Here is a 19,398-nt window from a genome sequence, read left to right as displayed (position 1 = left end):
AGTTAAATATAATTTAAATAAATCTAAATAAAATTACTATAATTAAATAAATTAATCCTATTTAAAACTAAATACTCACCTATAAAATAATCCCTAATACAGCTACAATATAACTAATAGTTACATTGTAGCTATTTTAGGATTTATATTTATTTTACAGGCAACTTTGTATTTATTTTAACTAGGTACAATAGCTATTAAATAGTTAATAACTATATAATAGCTACCTAGTTAAAATAATTGCAAAATTACCTGTAAAATAAATCCTAACCTAAGTTACAAATACACCTAACACTACACTATCAATAAATTAATTAAATAAACTACAATTATCTAAAATAAAATACAATTAAATAAACTAAACTATATTTACAAAAAAACACACAATTTACACAAACACTAAATTACAAAAAATAAAAAAATATTACAAGAAGTTTAATCTAATTACACCTAATCTAAGCCCCCTAATAAAATAAAAAAGCCCCCCAAAATAATAAAATTCCCTATCCTAAACTAAATTAAAAAGTAATCAGCTCTTTTACCAGCCCTTAAAATGGCTTTTTGCGGGGCATTGCCCCAAAGTAATCAGCTCTTTTACCTGTTAAAAAAAGAAATACAATACCCCCCCAACATTACAACCCACCACCCACACACCCCTACTCTAAAACCCACCCGATCCCCCCTTAAAAAAACCTAACACTACCCCATTGAAGATCACCCTACCTTGAGCCGTGTACACCCACCCGGGCATCGATGGGGCAGAAGAGGACATCTGGACCGGCAGACATCTTCATCCAGACGGCATCTTCTATCTTCATCCTTCCGGAGCGGAGCCATCTTCTATCCAGCAGACGCGGAGCCATCCTCTTCAATCGAAGTCCTAACGAAGAATGAAGGTTCCTTTAAATGACGTCATCCAAGATGGCGTCCCTCGAATTCCGATTGGCTGATAGAATCCTATCAGCCAATCGGAATTAAGGTAGGAAAAATCCAATTGGTGGATTTAATCAGCCAATCGGATTGAATTTCAATCCGATTGGCTGATTGGATCAGCCAATAGAACTGACCTTGCATTCTATTGGCTGATCCAATCAGCCAATTGGATTGAACTTCAATCCGATTGGCTGATTAAATCAACCAATCAGATTTTTCCTACCTTAAAGGGACAGTCAAGTCCAAAAAAAACCTTTTATTTTTTAAATAGGGCATGTAATTTTAAACAACTTTCCAATTTACTTTTATCAACAATTTTGCTTTGTTCTCTTGGTATTCTAGTTGAAAGCAAACCTAGGAAGGCACATATGATAATTTCTGAGCCCTTGAAGGCCGCCTCTATTTTATTTACTTTTCACAGCAGGGGAGAGCAAGCTCATGTAGGCCAGATAGATAGCATAATCATGCCCGTGGCTAGTGGCAGACACTGCACTAATTGGCTAAAATGCAGTCAATAGATAATAACTAAAAGTCATGTGATTAGGGGCGGTCAGAAGATGCTTAAATACAAGTTAGTCACAGAAGTAAAAAGAGTATTAATATAACAGTGTTGGTTTTGCAAAACTGGGGAATGGGTAATAAAGGGATTATCTATCTTATTAAACAACAAAAATTCTGGTGTTGACTGTCCCTTTAATTCCGATTGGCTGATAGAATCCTATCAGCCAATCGGAATTCAAGGGACACCATCTTGGATAACGTCATTTAAAGGAACCTTCATTCTTCGTTAGGACTTCGATTGAAGAGGATGGCTCCACATCGGCTGGATAGAAGATGGCTCTGCTCCGGGAGGATGAAGATAGAAGATGCCGCATGGATGAAGATGTCTGCCGGTCCGGATGTCCTCTTCTGCCCCATCGGTGAACAGAGGGTGATCTTCAATGGGGTAGTGTTAGGTTTTTTTAAGGGGGGGATCGGGTGGGTTTTAGAGTAGGGGTGTGTGGGTTGTAATGTTGGGGGGGTATTGTATTTCTTTTTTTTTTTACAGGTAAAAGCTGATTACTTTGTAATTTAGTTTAGGATAGGGAATTTTATTATTCTGGGGGGCTATTTTATTAGGGGGCTTAGATTAGGTGTAATTAGATTTATTTATTTTTTTTGTAATTTAGTGTGTGGTTTTTTTGTAATATAGTTTAGTTTATTTAATTGTATTTTATTTTAGATAATTGTAGTTAATTTATTTAATTAATTTATTGATAGTGTAGTGTTAGGTGTATTTGTAACTTAGGTTAGGATTTATTTTACAGGTAATTTTGTAATTATTTTAACTAGGTAGCTATTCAATAGTTATTAAATATTTAATAGCTATTGTACCTAGTTAAAATAAATACAAAGTTGCCTAAAAATAAATATAAATCCTAAAATAGCTACAATGTAACTATTAGTTATATTGTAGCTATATTAGGGTTTATTTTATATGTAAGTATTTAGTTTTAAATAGGAATAATATATTTAAATTATAGAAATTTTATTTAGATTTATTAAAAATAGATTTAAGTTAGGGGGTGTTAGGGTTATGCTTAGGTTTAGGGGTTAATACATTTAATATAGTAGCGGCGATGTTGGGGGCGGCAGATTAGGGGGTTAATAATTGTAGGTAGGTGGCAGCGACGTTGGGGGCAGCAGATTAGGGGTTCATTGGGATAATGTAGGTGGTGGTGGTTTCCGGAGCGGCAGATTAGGGGTTAATAGTATAATGCAGGTGGCGAAGATGTTGGGGGAATGGAAGATTAGAGGGCAATAAGTGTAAGATTAGGGGTGTTTAGACTCCGGGTTCATGTTAGGGTGTTAGGTGTAGACATTAAAAGTATTTTCCCATAGGAAACAATGGGGCTGCGTTAAGAGCTGAACGCTGCTTTTTTGCAGGTGTTAGGTTTTTTTCAGCCGAATCAGCCCCATTGTATCCTATGGGGAGATCGTGCACAAGCACGTTTTGCCAGCTTACCGCTACCGTACGCAACACTGGTTTTACAGGTAGAAGTGGCGCTAAATTTGCTCAACGCTCACTTTTCTGAGGCGAACGCAGCCATTCGGAAAACTTGTAATACCAGTGTTGTTTAAAGTGTGCGCTGGAAAAAAAAAGGCTCGTTAGCAACGCAAGTTTTTACCGACAAAACTTGTAATCTAGCCAATAGAAAATTAAATTCATCCAGATCTAAAATTTCATTTTCTTTAGCTTTCGTTAAACTGTACAATTTTATCTTGAATTTATCTGTGGGTTCACATATTAAATTGTTTGTATGTTTGGGCATCACCCAATAAATTAATGGCTTCTTTTAGATAGGTTACCCTTTTCTGTACTACAATGCCTCCTCCCCCTTGTCTGCTGCTCAGAACACCACATCAGTGTCTGCCATAAGTTTCTCAAGGGCTATCCTTTCCTGTGTGGTCAGATTGTCATGTTTAATCCGGGAGGGAGCATTTTTGGCCATTTCATCCAGATCTTCACATACCATTTTATAGAAAATGGTGAAGTGGTCATTCAAGTTGACAGGAAAGAATTTGGATTTTCTCTTAAGTCCACTGTGTATAATATCATCTCCTTTCTCCTCATAAGCAGAGGTCTATCTCTGAGAATACAGTGTCTTGATCAAACTGTGGGAAGTACCCTTTACTTTCTTTATCAAGATTTCTGAGTATTTACAGTGTTCTCACATCTTCATTGTCCAAATAATTACCTCACCTGCTGCCGAAGCGGCAAACATTGCGTTAAAAAAATATTGCTGTGCACAATTTTAAATGGAAAGGCAGTTGCAGCACAATATTTCTGCCGCCAAGATTTCCCTCTTCTATTAGTTCCTGCCCACAGCAGATTGTCAATGCTTCTCTTACACAAACACTGTCATGCCCCCCCCCCCTCCCCAAGAGGTAGATATTAGAGTTGCCTCACTTGGAGCTTTTTCCTGATTGGCTTGATGAAATGCGACTCTGACCTGACAAAGTGGGCGGGTGCTCCACACAGCACCTTCTAAGTTGTTGGGAGGAGGCTTAGCTGATCACTGCCTTTCTCCATGTATTTGCAGCCAAGGTCAGGAAATTTGGTAAGTTTTTTTGTCATTTTTATTTTACTTTAAGATTATTATTTTTTTCCCCATGACTGGTGAGGGTTCTGCCTCCCCTGTCTATACGTCCCTAGGTTTGAGTTATTGTAGTCTAAGTCGAGTTGCAAATCATCTTATTATGTTGTGTCGAGTTGCAAGTCATCAAATTTAGGACTTGATTTTAAATCAAGTCCAAGTCATTTGACTCAAGTCCACAATCCTGAGCCAATCACGGTGATGTAGGAGTGTCATTGGTTCAGCATTCCACAGAATACAGTCCATCCTCTCTGTGGGTGAAGTAGAAACAACATTTTTTAAAGTTAAATTGCAGAGAAAGCAGACAAAATAAATAAGGAAAGTGTATTGCAAAGGTTTTGGATTTTTTAATTATGTATAATTCAACATTTTATGGAAAATAACATTGAGTTTAATGTCCTTTTAAATATTCCCTGCTTAGGTTATACTATGATTTATTTATTACCCTTACCTCTCTTGAACTCAAATATGTAAAATCTAACCTGTTCCAGTTTCTCAATTCAGGTCCTTAGGGTAGAAACACACACAATGTTCAAAAATCAAAGATTTAAAAGCTATCACATCAGGGTCTATTTTTGAGCAATGTCCTTCTAAAAATTAATACAAAATTTAGTACTGGCATTCATCTCTCTCTAGCAACCAGGCCAAGGGTCTTCACGATTTGTTCGCATAAGAAAGGAGACTTTACGAGCCATCTCTGAGTTATATATCCGTTTGCAATTTTCATAGTTTTCTCTCCTCCTCTTATTGCATGGTTTCTCATAGTAACGTCTACGCCTGGCTTCATCAATTATCCCATCCACAGTAAGAATTCTGTTCAGGGGAATCATAGAAATTGCATGTTAGTATATAAAACTCTTAAAGTGAGATATGTGCAAAAAATGCTGTAAAATTTTATAAGCAACAATGCAATAATAAAGTTCTGTGTTTAACCCGTTATCAGGTTAGGCCGTGTTTATATAGTAGCTGTCCATTCTTTAATCATGTTTGCCTATATTAACTCTGCAAGCATTTGCTGACTTTCAGGACACTGAAGACATCATGTCTAGCCGTGGCTGTTCAATAAAAGTTCTGTAAACCATGAATGGGTAGAACAACAGGGTAGTTGTCACTTTTTTTGAGACAAGCTGAACGTTGCTGACTTGCGTCCTTTAATGCAGCGGACACAGTTACAGTACATTTAAAATTCTTTGGCTAATAAGCAAAGCTTTGTAGTCCCGTTTAGCAACTAGGGGTTAAACGAACAGTAAACACCTTGTAATTACATGACATTTATGTTGTCTTGTAATAAGATAACATATCCGCCAAGTCTAAACATCTTTAAAACAAATTCACATAATTTTTACAGCTTTTGTTTGCCAACACCTAAGTGCCATTTGCCTATTTTGGTTGAGCCAAACTGGGTTTTAGTTTGCAAACAATGCTAGCCACTGTTGTAAAGTTCATATATAGTGAATTGTTTTGCAGTTGTTATCAGTTAAAGCCAATTAGGGATAGATGTGTAGCAGGGCTAGCCTTGAGAAGTCAGCAGGTGTATTTCAAGGTCTGAGAGTTAGAAGAAAAAAAAACTAAACAAAAAAAACACTGCTCTATTTTCATGAAAAGTGGAGCAAAATAAATAATACAAATATATTGCAGTTAATTATGCATAACTTAACATTTTTATAAAAAATCTCAGGTATTTACTGTCCCTTTAAAGTTGTAAAAAACAACAACAAAAAACAAACATAAAATCAAATGGAAATATGGAATACCGCAGTGCAAATTAAGATAAAATATATCAATTATTTTTGTTCAGAATTGTATGTTTTAACCTCTTAAGGACATATGACGGAATTTTTCCGTCATAAAACAATTGAGCAAACTGAAAGCTGTGTCCTTAAAGGGTTAAGTGTAATAAAATAATACACAAAGACTTGAATACCACATATCTAACATTCTAGATACATATAATATTGTATATATTTGGGAATTGTGTCGTTACCACTCAGTGGCTCCTACCGATTCATTATATAAAGATAGATTAGGGTACACCTCGCTTTTTCTAATCTGAAACTTAAACACGCTCCTAGAATAAATATAACTATATACTGCAGTAATGTGGTATTTTATAAAACCAAACTGGATAGTCTCAAGAACTTTAACCTGTTCCCGACGTTACATGTTGTCCTAACTGCGCTGGGCTTTACGGAGCGGAGTAATTGAATTTTAGTCTCTTCAGTGTCTATCTACTATACAATTGTTTGAGAATTCTGGCAGCCAAATTGTGGTATTAAAAATTCTTAAAGTGACCCCCCTCAAACAGCTCTCTTTCCTCCCCCACCTCACAATTGTCACCGCCATCTTAAGTACTAGCAGAAAGTCTGCCAGTTTAAAAATAAAGGTTGGTTTTTGAAAAAAAAATTTTTAGATATATTTTATCTTTAGTGTATAAAAAAAAAAAAAATCAAAGAAAAAAACCCCCCTAAAAAAAAACCTTTATTTTTAAACTGTCTCATGATTACAAAAGAGTATGCTATTTAATCAACTTTCTAATTTACTCCTATTATCAATTATTCTTCATTCTCTTCCTATCTTTATTTGAAAAAGAAAGCATATAAGCTAAGGAGACAGACAATTTTTGGTTTAGTACGATGGGCAGCACTTGTTTATTGGTGCTGTGCAATCAGCAAGGACAACCCAGGTTGTTCACCAAAAATAGGCCAGCATCTAAACTTACAGATTGATCAGTATTGCTTCAGACCTGAAAACACTTGAAAGCTTGTCTTTGAAATATTATGTTAGTCCAATAAAAAAAAAAAAAAAAAAGGTATCACTGCATACTGCAGTACTAGTGTTATTTGATATAGATATATATATCTATATATATCTATATATCTAGAGATAGAGAGATAGAGATAGAGATAGATAGAGATAGAGAGATAGAGAGAGAGATAGAGAGAGAGAGAGATGATAGAGATAGAGATGATAGAGATAGAGATATATATATATATATATCAATCATACATACACACACACACACACACAACAACCCTATATAAAATTTGATTTTTTTTTTAAGTTACTTTTTTTTTTTTAAAGCCATACTTCTAAGCAAAAGTATCTATACCTTGATTTTAACTCGAGACAAAATGACAACCCCATTAATTTATAAATTCCAGAGTATGATAAACTAACTCAAAATAAAGAAGCCAAAAATACAGTTTTCATGTCAATGTTAAAGGGACAGTCAAGACCAAAAAAAAAACCCTTTCATGATTCAAATAAAGCATGTCATTTTAAACAACTTTCCCATTTACTTTTATCATTAATTTTGCTTTGTTCTCTTGGTATTCTTAGTTGAAAGCTAAACGTAGAAGGTTCATATGCTAATTTCTTAGACCTTGAAGACCCCCTCTAATCTAAATGCATTTTGACAGTTTTTCACCACTAGAGGGCGTTAGTTAAAGGGACAGTCAACCATAGAATTGTTATTGTTTTAAAAGATAGATAATCCCTTTATTACTCATTCCCCAGTTTTGCATAACCAACACAGTTATATTAATGTACTTTTTACCTTTGTGATTACCTTGTATCTAGGAACCTTCTTCCAGCCCCCTGATCACATGACTGACTATTTATTATCTATTGTCTTAAATTTAGCATTGTATTGTGCTAGATCTTAAATAACTTTCTGTGCCTGAACACAGTGTTATCTATATGGCCCACGTGTACTTTCTGTCTCTTTGTGTTGAAAAGAGATTTAAAAAGCATGTGATAAGAGGCAGCCCTCAAAGGCTTAGAAATTAGCATATGAGCCTACCTATGTTTAGTTTAAACTAAGAATACCAAGAGAAAAAAGCAAATTTGATGATAAAAGTAAATTGGAAAGTCAATTAAAATTAAAAGTCCTATCTGAATAATGAAAGTTTAATTTATACTTAACTGTCCCTTTAATGTGTTTCATATAGATAACATTGAGCTCATGCACGTGAATTTACCGTGGAGTGAGCACTGATTAGCTAAAATGCAAGTCTGTTAAAAGAACTGAAAAAAGGGGCAGTCTGCAGAGGCTTAGATACAAGGTAATTACAGAGGTAAAAGGTGTATTATTATAACTGTGTTGGTCATGCAAAACTGGGGAATGGGTAATTAAGGGATTAAAAGAAAATTCTGGTGTTGACTGTCCCTTTCAATGACCATAATAGTCAAAAAAAAATTACATGCTCTAATTAAAGGGACATTCAACACCAGAATTTTTGTAGTTTTAAAAAGATAGCTATTCCATTAATTACCAATTCCCCAGTTTTGCATAACCAACACAGTTTATTTCACTCTAAGGCCAGCATCAAATATAGACATCATTAACATAAATAGCAGTAACCTATATGCTTTGATTTCCCGGTAGATCAATGGCCCCTGCTGTTTACATGCACATGTTGAATGTACATAGTCCACATTTTAATTGGCATGGTGACTAGTATTGTCAAGTCCTGATGCAAGTGCTTGGAATCATGTGCATTGTTGTCCTGAAAATAAATATACCTGTCTGTAATCCTATAAAATTGTCTTGTATGTGTGTTTGTGTTAGCTTCCAATAACTTATATTACACAGAGTCATCACCTATTTAGCGTCCTATAAGCTGCATCCAGATTTCCATTCTGCACCATAACTGTGCGAGCAACAAATTTGAGGTGGTTTGCCATCCCGATGGTACTAAAAAAAAAACAAAACATACATAAAATATTTTTTAGCAACTCAAATTCTATACGAGAACCCCCCCCAAAGGATAGCAAGTATTTATTTAGTTTTATCTAAAACTGACACTTACACCTACAAAGTAAACAGGGGGCGCTATACTACACACAATACTGTATCTGATCCAGAATAATAAGTCACCAAAGCAGCTCCCCTTCTTAAAAGGGACACTGAACCCAAATTTTTTCTTCTGTGATTCAGAAAGAGCATGCAATTTTAAGCAACTTTCTAATTTACTCCTATTATCAATTTTTCTTAGTTCTCTTGCTAGCATCTAAGCTATTTTTTGGTTCAGAAACACTGGACAGCACTTGGTTATTGGTGGTTGAATTTATCCACCAATCAGCAAGAACAACCCAAGTTGTTCATGAAAAATGGGCCGACATCTAAACTTACAGTCTTGCCATACCAAGAGAATGAAGAAAATTTGATAATAGGAGTAAATTAGAAAGTTGCTTAAAATTGCATGCTCTATCTGAATGATGGAAGAAAATTTTTTGGATCTGTGTCCCTTTAACCCCTTCGTGACCAGACCACTTTTCCATTTGTTGACCGTCTGGGACCAAGGCTATTTTTGCATTTCTGCGGTGTTTGTGTTTAGCTGTAATTTTCCTCTAACTCATTTACTGTACCCACACATATTATATACCGTTTTTCTCGCCATTAAATAGACTTTCTAAAGATACCATTATTTTCATCATATCTTATAATTTACTATAATAAAAAAAAAAGTTTATAAAATATGGGGAAAAAAAAAAAAAAAAACTGGAAACCCCCCCACACTTTTTCTAACTTTGACCCCCAAAAAAACTCATATGCTAAATAGTTTCTAAATTTTGTCCTGAGTTTAGAAATACCCAATGTTTACATGTTCTTTGCTTTTTTTGTAAGTTATAGGGCAATAAATACAAGTAGCACTTTGCTATTTCCAAACCATTTTTTTTTCAAAATTAGCCGTTTGCCAGTACCCATTTTAATTTTTTTTAAATAAATATAAGTTTTCCGTAGTGTAGCAGCCCCCTCTCCCTCTCCCAGATCCTCCGATTTGTATTTTTCCCCCTCCCTCTCCCTCATTCTTATTCTTTTTCATTGGTGGCAGTGGTTTCTGTGCGCGCACACAGGCCTCTCCCGCACGCTCCCGGCGTGCATATTGCACAAACAGGATCCGGATGCTGGGTAGTGATGGGCCGCCCACCCACCAACGAATAGCTGATCGGCACCATCGCTACTGGTGCAGAGAGGGCCACAGAGTGGCTCTCTCTGCATCGGTTTGTAAAAAAAAAATGGTATTGCAAGATGCCTCAATATTGAGGCATCACTGCGATACCATAAAAGCATCTGGAAGCGATCAGGATCGATTCCACCGCTTGATAGACCACAGGACATGCCAGGAACGTCCTTAGTCGTTAAGGGTGTTTTTTTGTAGGACGTTCCTGGCACGTCCTCTGTCGTTAAGGGGTTAAGGTGCAGGGAAACCAACATGTTTCTACAAGGTAAAAACAAAAGGGTGCCTCATGGTGTAGACTGATTTATCAAACAGATAAACTGGCTGTTGCTCCCAGCAACAACCTTGAGGGGAATTCCTCCTGAGACAGGAAAGTGACTGCTGGATTTTTCCTGAGGCTGGATAATGGAGACTCTTGTGTCTAAAGAGGAATTTCCCTAGAGGATGCTGCTGGGGGCATCTGCCAGCTGGTGGCTGCGACATCATCCGGCCTATTTGCACTATCCATCTCTATAGTGCCATCTTACTTGTGAGTGACACTTGGGATTTTGTTTCATCAACCATACAGTCTACACCAGGATGCACCCTTTTGTTTTTACCTTAAAGGGACACAATACTGATATGCTAAATCACTTGAAACTTATGCAGTATAACTGTAAAAAGCTGACATGAAAATATCACCTGAGCATCTCTATGTAAAAATAGGAAGATATTTTACCTCACAATCTCCTCAGCTCAGCAGAGTAAGTCATGTGTAAAAGTTATACTTCAGCTGCAGCTAAAAAAAAAAAAAAAAAAAAAAAAAAAGAAATGAACTGCAGCCAATCAGCATCAACAGTGCTGAGGTCGAACTCTTTTACTGTGATTTCATGAGATTTTACTTCACTCATGAGATTTCATAGTAAACTTCCTTAAAAGGGACATTAAACACTAAACAAATGCTAGTTAGAATGACACATTTAAAGAAAAGATTAGTCTGAGAATAACATGCAGATGTATTTTTTAAGTTAAATTAGTCGTTTAAATAGTGGAAAAATAAGTGTAAAGTTTTAGTGTCTATAAAACAATGGGAGCTGTCATGTAACTTAGGTTACTTTCTCTGCTGTGGCCAATTGGAAACAGTTATAAATAGGTCACGAGAGTGTGCAGCCAATGGCTGTGGGGAATATAACAGTGTTCTGCACTTCCATTTCTAACAGGAACTGAGAAGCTCACAATTTTAGAATGGAATTACAGGAAAAGTGATACAAAATAAATAATGAAAGTATATTGCAGAGGTTTTTTTATAGATATGATTTATCATTTTATATTACAATCTCAAAGTGTTTAAAAGAGACAGTCAACCAAAGAATTTGTTGTTTAAAAATAAAGATAATCCCTTTATTACCCATTCCCCAGTTTTGCATAACCAACACGGTTATATTAACACACGTTTTACTTCTGTGATTACCTTGTAGCTAAGCCTCTGCAAACTGCACCCTTATTTCAGTTCTTTTGACAGACTTGCTTTTTAGCCAATCAGTGCTCACCCCAGGGTAACTTCACATGCATGAGCTTAATGTTATCTATATGAAACACATGAACTAATGCCATATAGTGGTCAAAATGCATTCAGATTAGAGGCAGTCTTCAAGGTCTAAGAAATTAGCATATGAACCTCCTAGAATTAGCTTTCAACTAATAATACCAAAAGAACAAAGCAAAATTGGTGATAAAAGTAAATTGGAAAGTTGTTTAAAATTGCATTCCCTTTTTAAATCATTAAAGTTGTTTTTGGACTGGACTGTCTCTTCAAACTGAATAGGGAAATAACAAATGTGCACGGGGCTCACTCCCTTGCCTGTCCCGGGACAGACATACTGATTTGCTGCTTAAAGTCCTTTACAATGGGGTGTAAATACTTAGGACATTGAGATAAAAATATCTCTTTTTTACATATAGATGTTAAGGTGATATTTTCTAGTCAGCTTTTTACAGCTATGCTGCATCACTTTCAAGTGTTTCAACATTTGGGTATCATGGCCCTTTAAAGAACACAAAGCTTATGTCAAATGACATTTTAAGCCACTTAACACTTAACTTTAGGGTTACTAAACTTGCAATATTTTAATGCTTCATTAGATAGTTTGCCTTTAACCCCTTTAGGATGGACCGAACCGTCAAAGTTCCAGTTGTAAACTTAAAAAGTAAAATGAAGCACATGATCGTCACTGCGATCATTTGCTTCAAAAACAGCGCCGATTGGCTCCTGGGGAACTGCCTCAGTTGCTAGGCACGTCCCCCAGTCGGATCAACTGCCGTTTAGTTTTGGTATGGAGCAGGACGCCACAGAAGTTAGGATGTACTAAAGGTGAACACTAGGGTTCACTGTTGAAACAAATAAAGTGCACTTTCATTCATGAAGTATAAGATACTTCATGCAGAAAGTGCCTTTATTCGTTTCAACAATTCGCCGTTCTTAGCTGCTACGGCAGCCCACGGCCAAAAATTATTTTTTCTAAGAGGTGACTTTTTCACCTCTTAGCCAATAGCCGTGCGGTAAATCCAGTTTGGCGCCCATGGAAGCCGGATTTACAGCACAGCTATTTGCTAAGAGGTGAAAATGTCACCTTTCAGCAAAATATTTTTTTGCTGTGAGCTGCTGTAGCAGCTAAGAATGGCGAACAGTTGAAACGAATAAAAGCTCATCGCTTTTAAAGGCAGCATGAGGGTGTAAAGTTGTTCCAAAACAAAGCTAAGCAGAGTGGAAATTTAACTCCTAGATGCCGTTGGGCCAGCATGGAACATCCTAAATTTTTCTGCATCCTGCATCTAGGAAATTAATAATTAGACTGGGGGAAGTGTCTAGCATAGTGCCTACCATAATCCGATCCCAATGAAGTTACGGATCATTGATCACGTAGCTTCCCATTTCCTGCAAATGCTTAGTTCAGAAATTTGTTCTCATTCTGAACATTTGCCCCATCGTGAAAGGGTTAATAATTTAATTTTACCTTAAAAAAAAAAAAAAGGGACATGAAACTGAAAAAGATTTCAAACTTCTATGATCAAATTTGCATTGTACCCATGCTAATCTATATACACATACACACTGGTTATACTGTAATTATCTTATCTATAATATTTTTTTCCAGGGTTTTTAACCCCTAAGGCAAGAATGATCCTCCCCATAAAGCGGCACCAGGCTACAACCAGCATAAACAGTGAATGGCATGGATTTACTGTTACACTGGCATGCTGGGAGGTGAGTGGAAGTGATCATGGGCACAAGTCCAGTTCCTATGTTATTTTGATAAAAAACAATTCATATAAGACTACAAATATGGAGGGAGCTTTAGTAAAAGGTTACAGAAAACCTGTTGCTAGTGTATCCAAGTTAATATACTATATCTCACCTTATACTACCTGAACACACAATGCAACAACAGAAACATCCTCTGTCCTTTACAGAACCAACTTACAGAAATGCATCTCTAACTGTAATCACGAGTAAGACCTATCACACAAAAATTTATAATGATGTTCATTTTTTTTTCATATGTGATTTAATTCTACCCAGTTTAATTCTAAACTGCATATCATCATCTGTCCACTAGATGGAGCAAAACCAACATCCTCATCTCAAATCAAATTGACACAGTTTTCTCATACTGTATCTAATTTTAACCGTATATCAATGGACAAAAATACCCCTGTCTATAAATCTAAATGTTCAGCCAATTACTTTCCTCTCACTCATATACTGTCAAGATCGTAGACACTAACAACATTTTACTCGGGTCTGCATGTTAGCAGATCATTCGAGCTATAAATGAATCTAATGAAAAACATTATCTAGAGTTCATATAAAAACTCCTATAACATGTCAGTTCCTACAGTACTAATAGACTTTTTCCATTATAATGTAGTTGAAAAAAAAAAAAAAAAAAAAAAAAAAAAAATCAGCTGCATGTAACTGAAGTGTCCCCACAATGGCTTCCAATTTCTATGCCTCATAGGCTCTTGCCAGTCCTATAAAAGTATGGGCATATGCACCAATCATATACCTTGGCAGTTGTGTATAATCAGTCAGTGCCATGGCATCACAGATCCAAAACACAGCAGCACTCATCAAAATCTTCCAAAGTTGACATCTTTATTATAGTATCATATACAAGGACTTGTATATACACCTTTGGGATACTCTAATAAAGAGGTAAACGTTGGAAGATTTTGGTAAGTGCTGCTGTCTTTTGGACTATGTGCTTATGGAGTGGAGGTTTGGGTGCGGAACCTCTGACAGATTTTCACATAGTGTGGGACTGAATTGTATTATCAATGATGTCACAGGTAACCATCACACCCATGTGTGATGACTGAAGTTCTTGGGTGATTTAGGAGGCTGACAAGAAACAGGAGGTGGAAAATTAGTATTTTTTAGGGAAGTTGCTTTAAAAGCATGTACAAATTTTAAATTCATGTTCTTTTGTAATTTAATTTCCAGATAATAAAGAATTGATCATAACAAATACTAAATAAAATACTAACTGGTTCAGATATACAGTATTCAGTGGATAGGGGATTAGAGGGTTGGATGACCATATTGTGGCCCAATCTAAATAAATCAAAAACCACTGTGACAATGTGCACAGTTTTATCAGGGTTTGTAGTAATGACCATATGTAAAAAAATAGCATTTATAATAAAATATTTTACCTTAGAATACTAAACCCGGGGGCGTGTCTAGCTAGCAACAGCGGTATGAAGCAAATATTTAAGCTCTTCAACCCATCTAACTAATTTGGCGATTATCCTTAACTAGCAGGGTCATCGATAGTCACACTGGCATAAATGGACTTCTTTGGGAACTTCTACATCGTTTGATACCACTATTGTCTGACACTTTTTATTTGGAGACCTAATCCAGAGTAATATATTACTCGAGCAGGGGCCTGCATTGAGATTCTCATCACACTCTCCTGGCATCTAGGAACAACAGCTACACTGACGGTCACATATATAGCAACTTGCTTTGTCATAGATACAGCACTTGCTGGATACTAAATCTTGGTAACTATTGCCGAGAAAGATGCGGACGGACAGTAATGGAGGCGATAGACACCTGGGAATTGAAGGTCCGGTCACTAATGTCTCACCACTACGGTGACTTGCAGAGAGATCTGGACGCTGTTCTGACCCTATTTCAGATGGAATATCAGAGATCCATCAACACAAGCGGACATATCCCCCACGGCTTCAGCGGAGTACGCAACAGCCTTCGCCATGTGGAGCTTAATCTCGGGAGATTATCTCGCATCGGGCGTCTCAAGAAAAGAGAAATAACACAAAGACTGCTCCCCACCCTCACATCTCCCAATTGCCTTATACAGAATTGACCTCAAGCCATGGGGTGGGAAGCGGCGAACACGGAATATCAGTAAGTAACTCTGCATCTAACAGGCTCCTATATGTAACAGAGCTGATATCTCTACTCCTGGATGATATACCAATGTTGGCTGACACACAGTGCTTTGTACCTGAGGCTGACTTTCAGTGCCCTGTATCTGAAGGACTGCACCTGGGCCGTGGGTGGATCCGGAACCGGTTTGGAATCAGCTAATAAACTGAGACATTTCCCTATATCGGTTAAGCCGCATGGTTGACTGAGAGATTCCATACTGTCTAGTTCACTATGTACTTTCTATTTGGAGATGTTTGGAGTTATAAATTGTTGTTTTTTTCTCAATTCCTGTTTGTGTGTACTTTAGACGCCTTTGGGTTCCTATATATTTACTCTGTTGGGATCAAGTATGAGACATGTCATAGATAGAGCCTCTATATCTTCTCTCCACCATATATTACTGTTTAGTGGAATATTTATGACTATGATGTTTAAGGGGCTATGTTTTCGAGTTCCAGAGTTTACTTAATACTGGCACAATACACTATGCATCCTAAACCACACTGTAGGGTGAGATAGCTGAGCAGGCATATCATTTGACCTTATATTCTGTCAGCTATATGCTAACGGCTACTCTTTCTTCACGTTTATATTAGGAGAGTGGCTTGAGATCTAGGATTAATTTACTATGATATGTTTAAAGCAGGGTACTTCTCACTCTCAAATATAACAGCTCCTACAATGGGAAACCGCTCAAATACTATAGTATCTATTTTAGTAATAGTCTCACTGATGGAGCCTGCAACTATAGAGTAGTCCAAACTGGAATGGGTGTTCATACATCCATTTACAGGGTTACCTACAAATAGATAACAAATCACTCTTAACTTGCCTTATGTTTCTATTGTTCAGATGCGCCACAATTCCATTATTGGAGGGTACAGGCTAACATGACTTATGTGCATATTTGGGACTTAGTAGCTGTCTAATCATATGTTAACCTTAAAACTGTCGTAAATCTAACAGCAGAATGTAAGGGGTTATTCCCCTCATAGCTTAAGGGATTCCCCTTCATTGATCATTAGGATCCATACTTCCCTCAGTTGGCTATGTATTTATTTTGAAGGCTAACAGCCTATCTGTAGGAGAGGTTTATTCAGAGCCTTTGAGACCAACTTCTTTCACTTTAATAGGGAGTCATAACAACCATATCTGCAGTTTAGAGGAGCCTAATAGATAATAGGAAGACCTTCCATCTACAAATGTCCATACTTCACCTGCCATCTAGGTATAGGGCCCGTATCTGGGTGGCAAGGGTTATATAATCAAGTTTCTGGGGAGTTGCTTTTTTTTTGTTTGTTTTTTTTTGTTAATGCTAATATAGCTAAAACCTGGCTCTAAGTCCACAGCTATTGTAGTATTTTGATATTGCATAAGTATTGTTAGCCTACTTACTTCCTCAAGTGATATCTCATATGTACCTACACTGGTTACTACTTGGCCATCTGTTTATCAGGCAAAACTTCAGATTCCTACATTTCTGTGTTTTATATTTCGTAACGGGAGTCATAGCTGATGGTTTTCCTTTTTTTTATATATCCTTAATGACCCTAAGCACATATAAAGAGAATTTATCAATACTCTACTGTAAAACCTATTGAACTTCTGTTTAACTATGTTTATTTGAATAACCTCAATAAAAAAAAAATTAAAAAAAATTACTAAACCAAAATGTTTTCTTTCATTTTTCTTCATTCTCTTGGTATTTTTATTTGAAAAGCAGGAATGAAAGTTTAGAAGCTGGCCCATTTTATGGTCAGCACCAGGGTAGTGCTTGCTGACTGGTGGCTAAATGCAGCCACCCATCAGCAAGTATTACCCAGGGTGCTGAAACAAAACTGGTAGGTTTGTAAGTTTACATTCCTGCTTTTTCCGATAAAGATACCAAGAGAATGAAGAAGAAAAATGATAAGTTCTAAATTAAAATAGCAACGTATATCTGAATCATAAAAGAAAAAAAAAATTAAATTATGACTGTATATACATCATATAAACAGATACTTTTAACCTAGTCTTAATTTATGTGTTGTCGTCTTGCTAGCTAAAAAAATTAGTTTCCTTATGATAAAATATTGTTATACTGTATGACCTGTCAAAGACCTGACGTAAAGCAAAGATGTATTATGGCGACCTCCCACACACATTGTTTGACATGTACCGTTTATTTTTTACCAACATGTGTAATTATGAGTATGTGAATTCTTGAACATCAATGTATACAAAGAAACTTACAATTATTGCCGTTTTAATAGTTCCTTTTGTTTTATAGTTGTAACAGTATTAGATACTCAGCATCTGTACTGTGTCTTTCACTAGAATGCACACGCAAAGCATGAAGGGACATGTAGTCCAGCAACAAAGCACGCACGCCCGTTGTAATATTTTTATTTACTCACTTTAAAAAAAATAACCTTTCCCACTTCGGTCACTGAGTCGAAGGCCGGTTTATACTAAGTAGAACTGTACGTTCGCGTTAAAACCGTTCACCAAGACCCAATATCCTTCCCGATTCTGCACTTACCAGTATTGGCAGGTCACCGGATCTGACGTACAACCACCTCCTGTTTGGAAAAAAAAAGCACCCCTTATCACATGGTCTCTACTATAGCCACGCCCACTCAACTGACTTATTATTCGTGTACCTACGCTCGTCTGTTCTGTAAAAAGTAGCATATATAACGACCCATGGCTGCTGCTTGTGTTGTAGGTTATACTACTTGTGTGAGAGGCGAGGATAGTAAGGTGTAAGAACAAGGCAGTAGTCTTGTAAGGAAGGCAACAATCACAAAAGGAGCAAATTGAAAGATGCAGGGCGAAGAAGCCTAAAAAAGGAACGCATTTTTTTAAAAAAAAGATAAGTTCAAAATATCCAGACATTTTACTAGAGGGACCACATACATTGCTGCATTAATTTACACCCATGTGCTGAGCTGTTTTGTTTTTAGATGCTGCTCACATTTAAACTACATTGTAGGTCATTTTTCATTGGGAAATACTTAGTAGACCCAGCAGATTCACTCTATATTTTCTGTATATATCATGACACGTGAGCACTAATAAAGAAAATGTATAAAAAATAATAATTTTGTATTAAAATTGTATACAATCCAGATAATCACTGTGATAAGAGTGGCAGGTGACATCCTTGGATGGGGGCGTGGCTTAAAGCCGTTATTAGTCTATGTTGCAGTTACTTAGTTCTGTCAATGCGTGGTGACATGGGACATTGCGATGGGAGTGTTTTGTCAAAGCTCCTTAACTTGTGACGTATACACAGCACCACGTCATAACTGCCTATGTGCCGGCACTGGGAGTAAGCGCTGCCCGAACGCGGCCTAAGTTAGATGAGTTCTACAAGCTGTATACTTCTATGCTCTGCAATAAAATAGCGTTGTACCTTCTATGCTGTTTCCTGCATCTCATTACATGGTGTCAGAAGTACTTGCCGGCGCTTCTGTTTCCTGAGTAATGACGATGTCGAAGTTTACCCCACCGGAGCCTTTTGATTTCTCTCAGCCTGCAGCTTGGCCCACATGGCGTCAATGGTTTCAACGCTTCAGGATTGCTTCCAAGCTGGATAAGGAGAGTGGTGAAGTACAAGTTAATTCTCTTTTATACTCTATGGGGAAAGATGTTGAGCCGGTGTTTATTGCCTTTACATTCCAAGAATAGTTATAAACAAACTCAGTGCTCACTTTGTGCCCAAAAGAAATGTGATTCATGAGAGAGCTTGTTTTCATAAACGTAATCAGCGTGTAGGAGAATCTGTGGAGTCATTTGTGCGCAGCCTGTATGAACTAGCTGAATTCTGTGAGTTTGGTGTTGCTAAAGAAGAGCAAATCAGAGACAGAATAGTCATAGGAATTGCAGATGCTGAGGTCTCACTGAAGCTACAGTTGGAGGCTGAATTAACATTAGATGGGGC

At 36.8% G+C, this 19,398-nt stretch overlaps 1 protein-coding gene across 4 annotated transcripts; it reads right to left on the bottom strand.

The window, feature by feature from the left end:
• Positions 1-4,395: 4,395 nt before the first annotated feature.
• MRPS21 (mitochondrial ribosomal protein S21) lies at positions 4,396-18,065 on the bottom strand. Of its 4 annotated transcripts, none has more exons than XM_053695968.1 (4): positions 17,995-18,065; positions 10,752-10,811; positions 8,674-8,766; positions 4,396-4,883 (listed from the first exon to the last, which is right to left on the bottom strand). In XM_053695968.1, the coding sequence occupies exons 3-4, from the start codon at positions 8,754-8,756 to the stop codon at positions 4,703-4,705; spliced, it is 264 nt and encodes an 87-aa protein (XP_053551943.1). In that variant the 5' UTR covers positions 8,757-8,766; positions 10,752-10,811; positions 17,995-18,065; the 3' UTR covers positions 4,396-4,702. The 4 variants fall into 4 exon arrangements, with proteins under 4 accessions (XP_053551943.1, XP_053551949.1, XP_053551957.1 ...); XM_053695974.1 differs by lacking the exon at positions 17,995-18,065 and adding an exon at positions 17,870-17,915; XM_053695982.1 differs by lacking the exon at positions 10,752-10,811 and having other exon boundaries at positions 17,995-18,045.
• Between the last annotated feature and the right edge of the window lie 1,333 nt (positions 18,066-19,398).

This window comes from Bombina bombina, chromosome 1 (genome assembly GCF_027579735.1).
Source record: "Bombina bombina isolate aBomBom1 chromosome 1, aBomBom1.pri, whole genome shotgun sequence".
In the NCBI taxonomy this organism is placed as follows: Eukaryota; Metazoa; Chordata; class Amphibia; order Anura; family Bombinatoridae; genus Bombina; species Bombina bombina.
The sequence above is the reverse complement of the archived record's forward strand: the minus strand, read 5'-3'. Positions and strand labels throughout refer to the sequence as shown.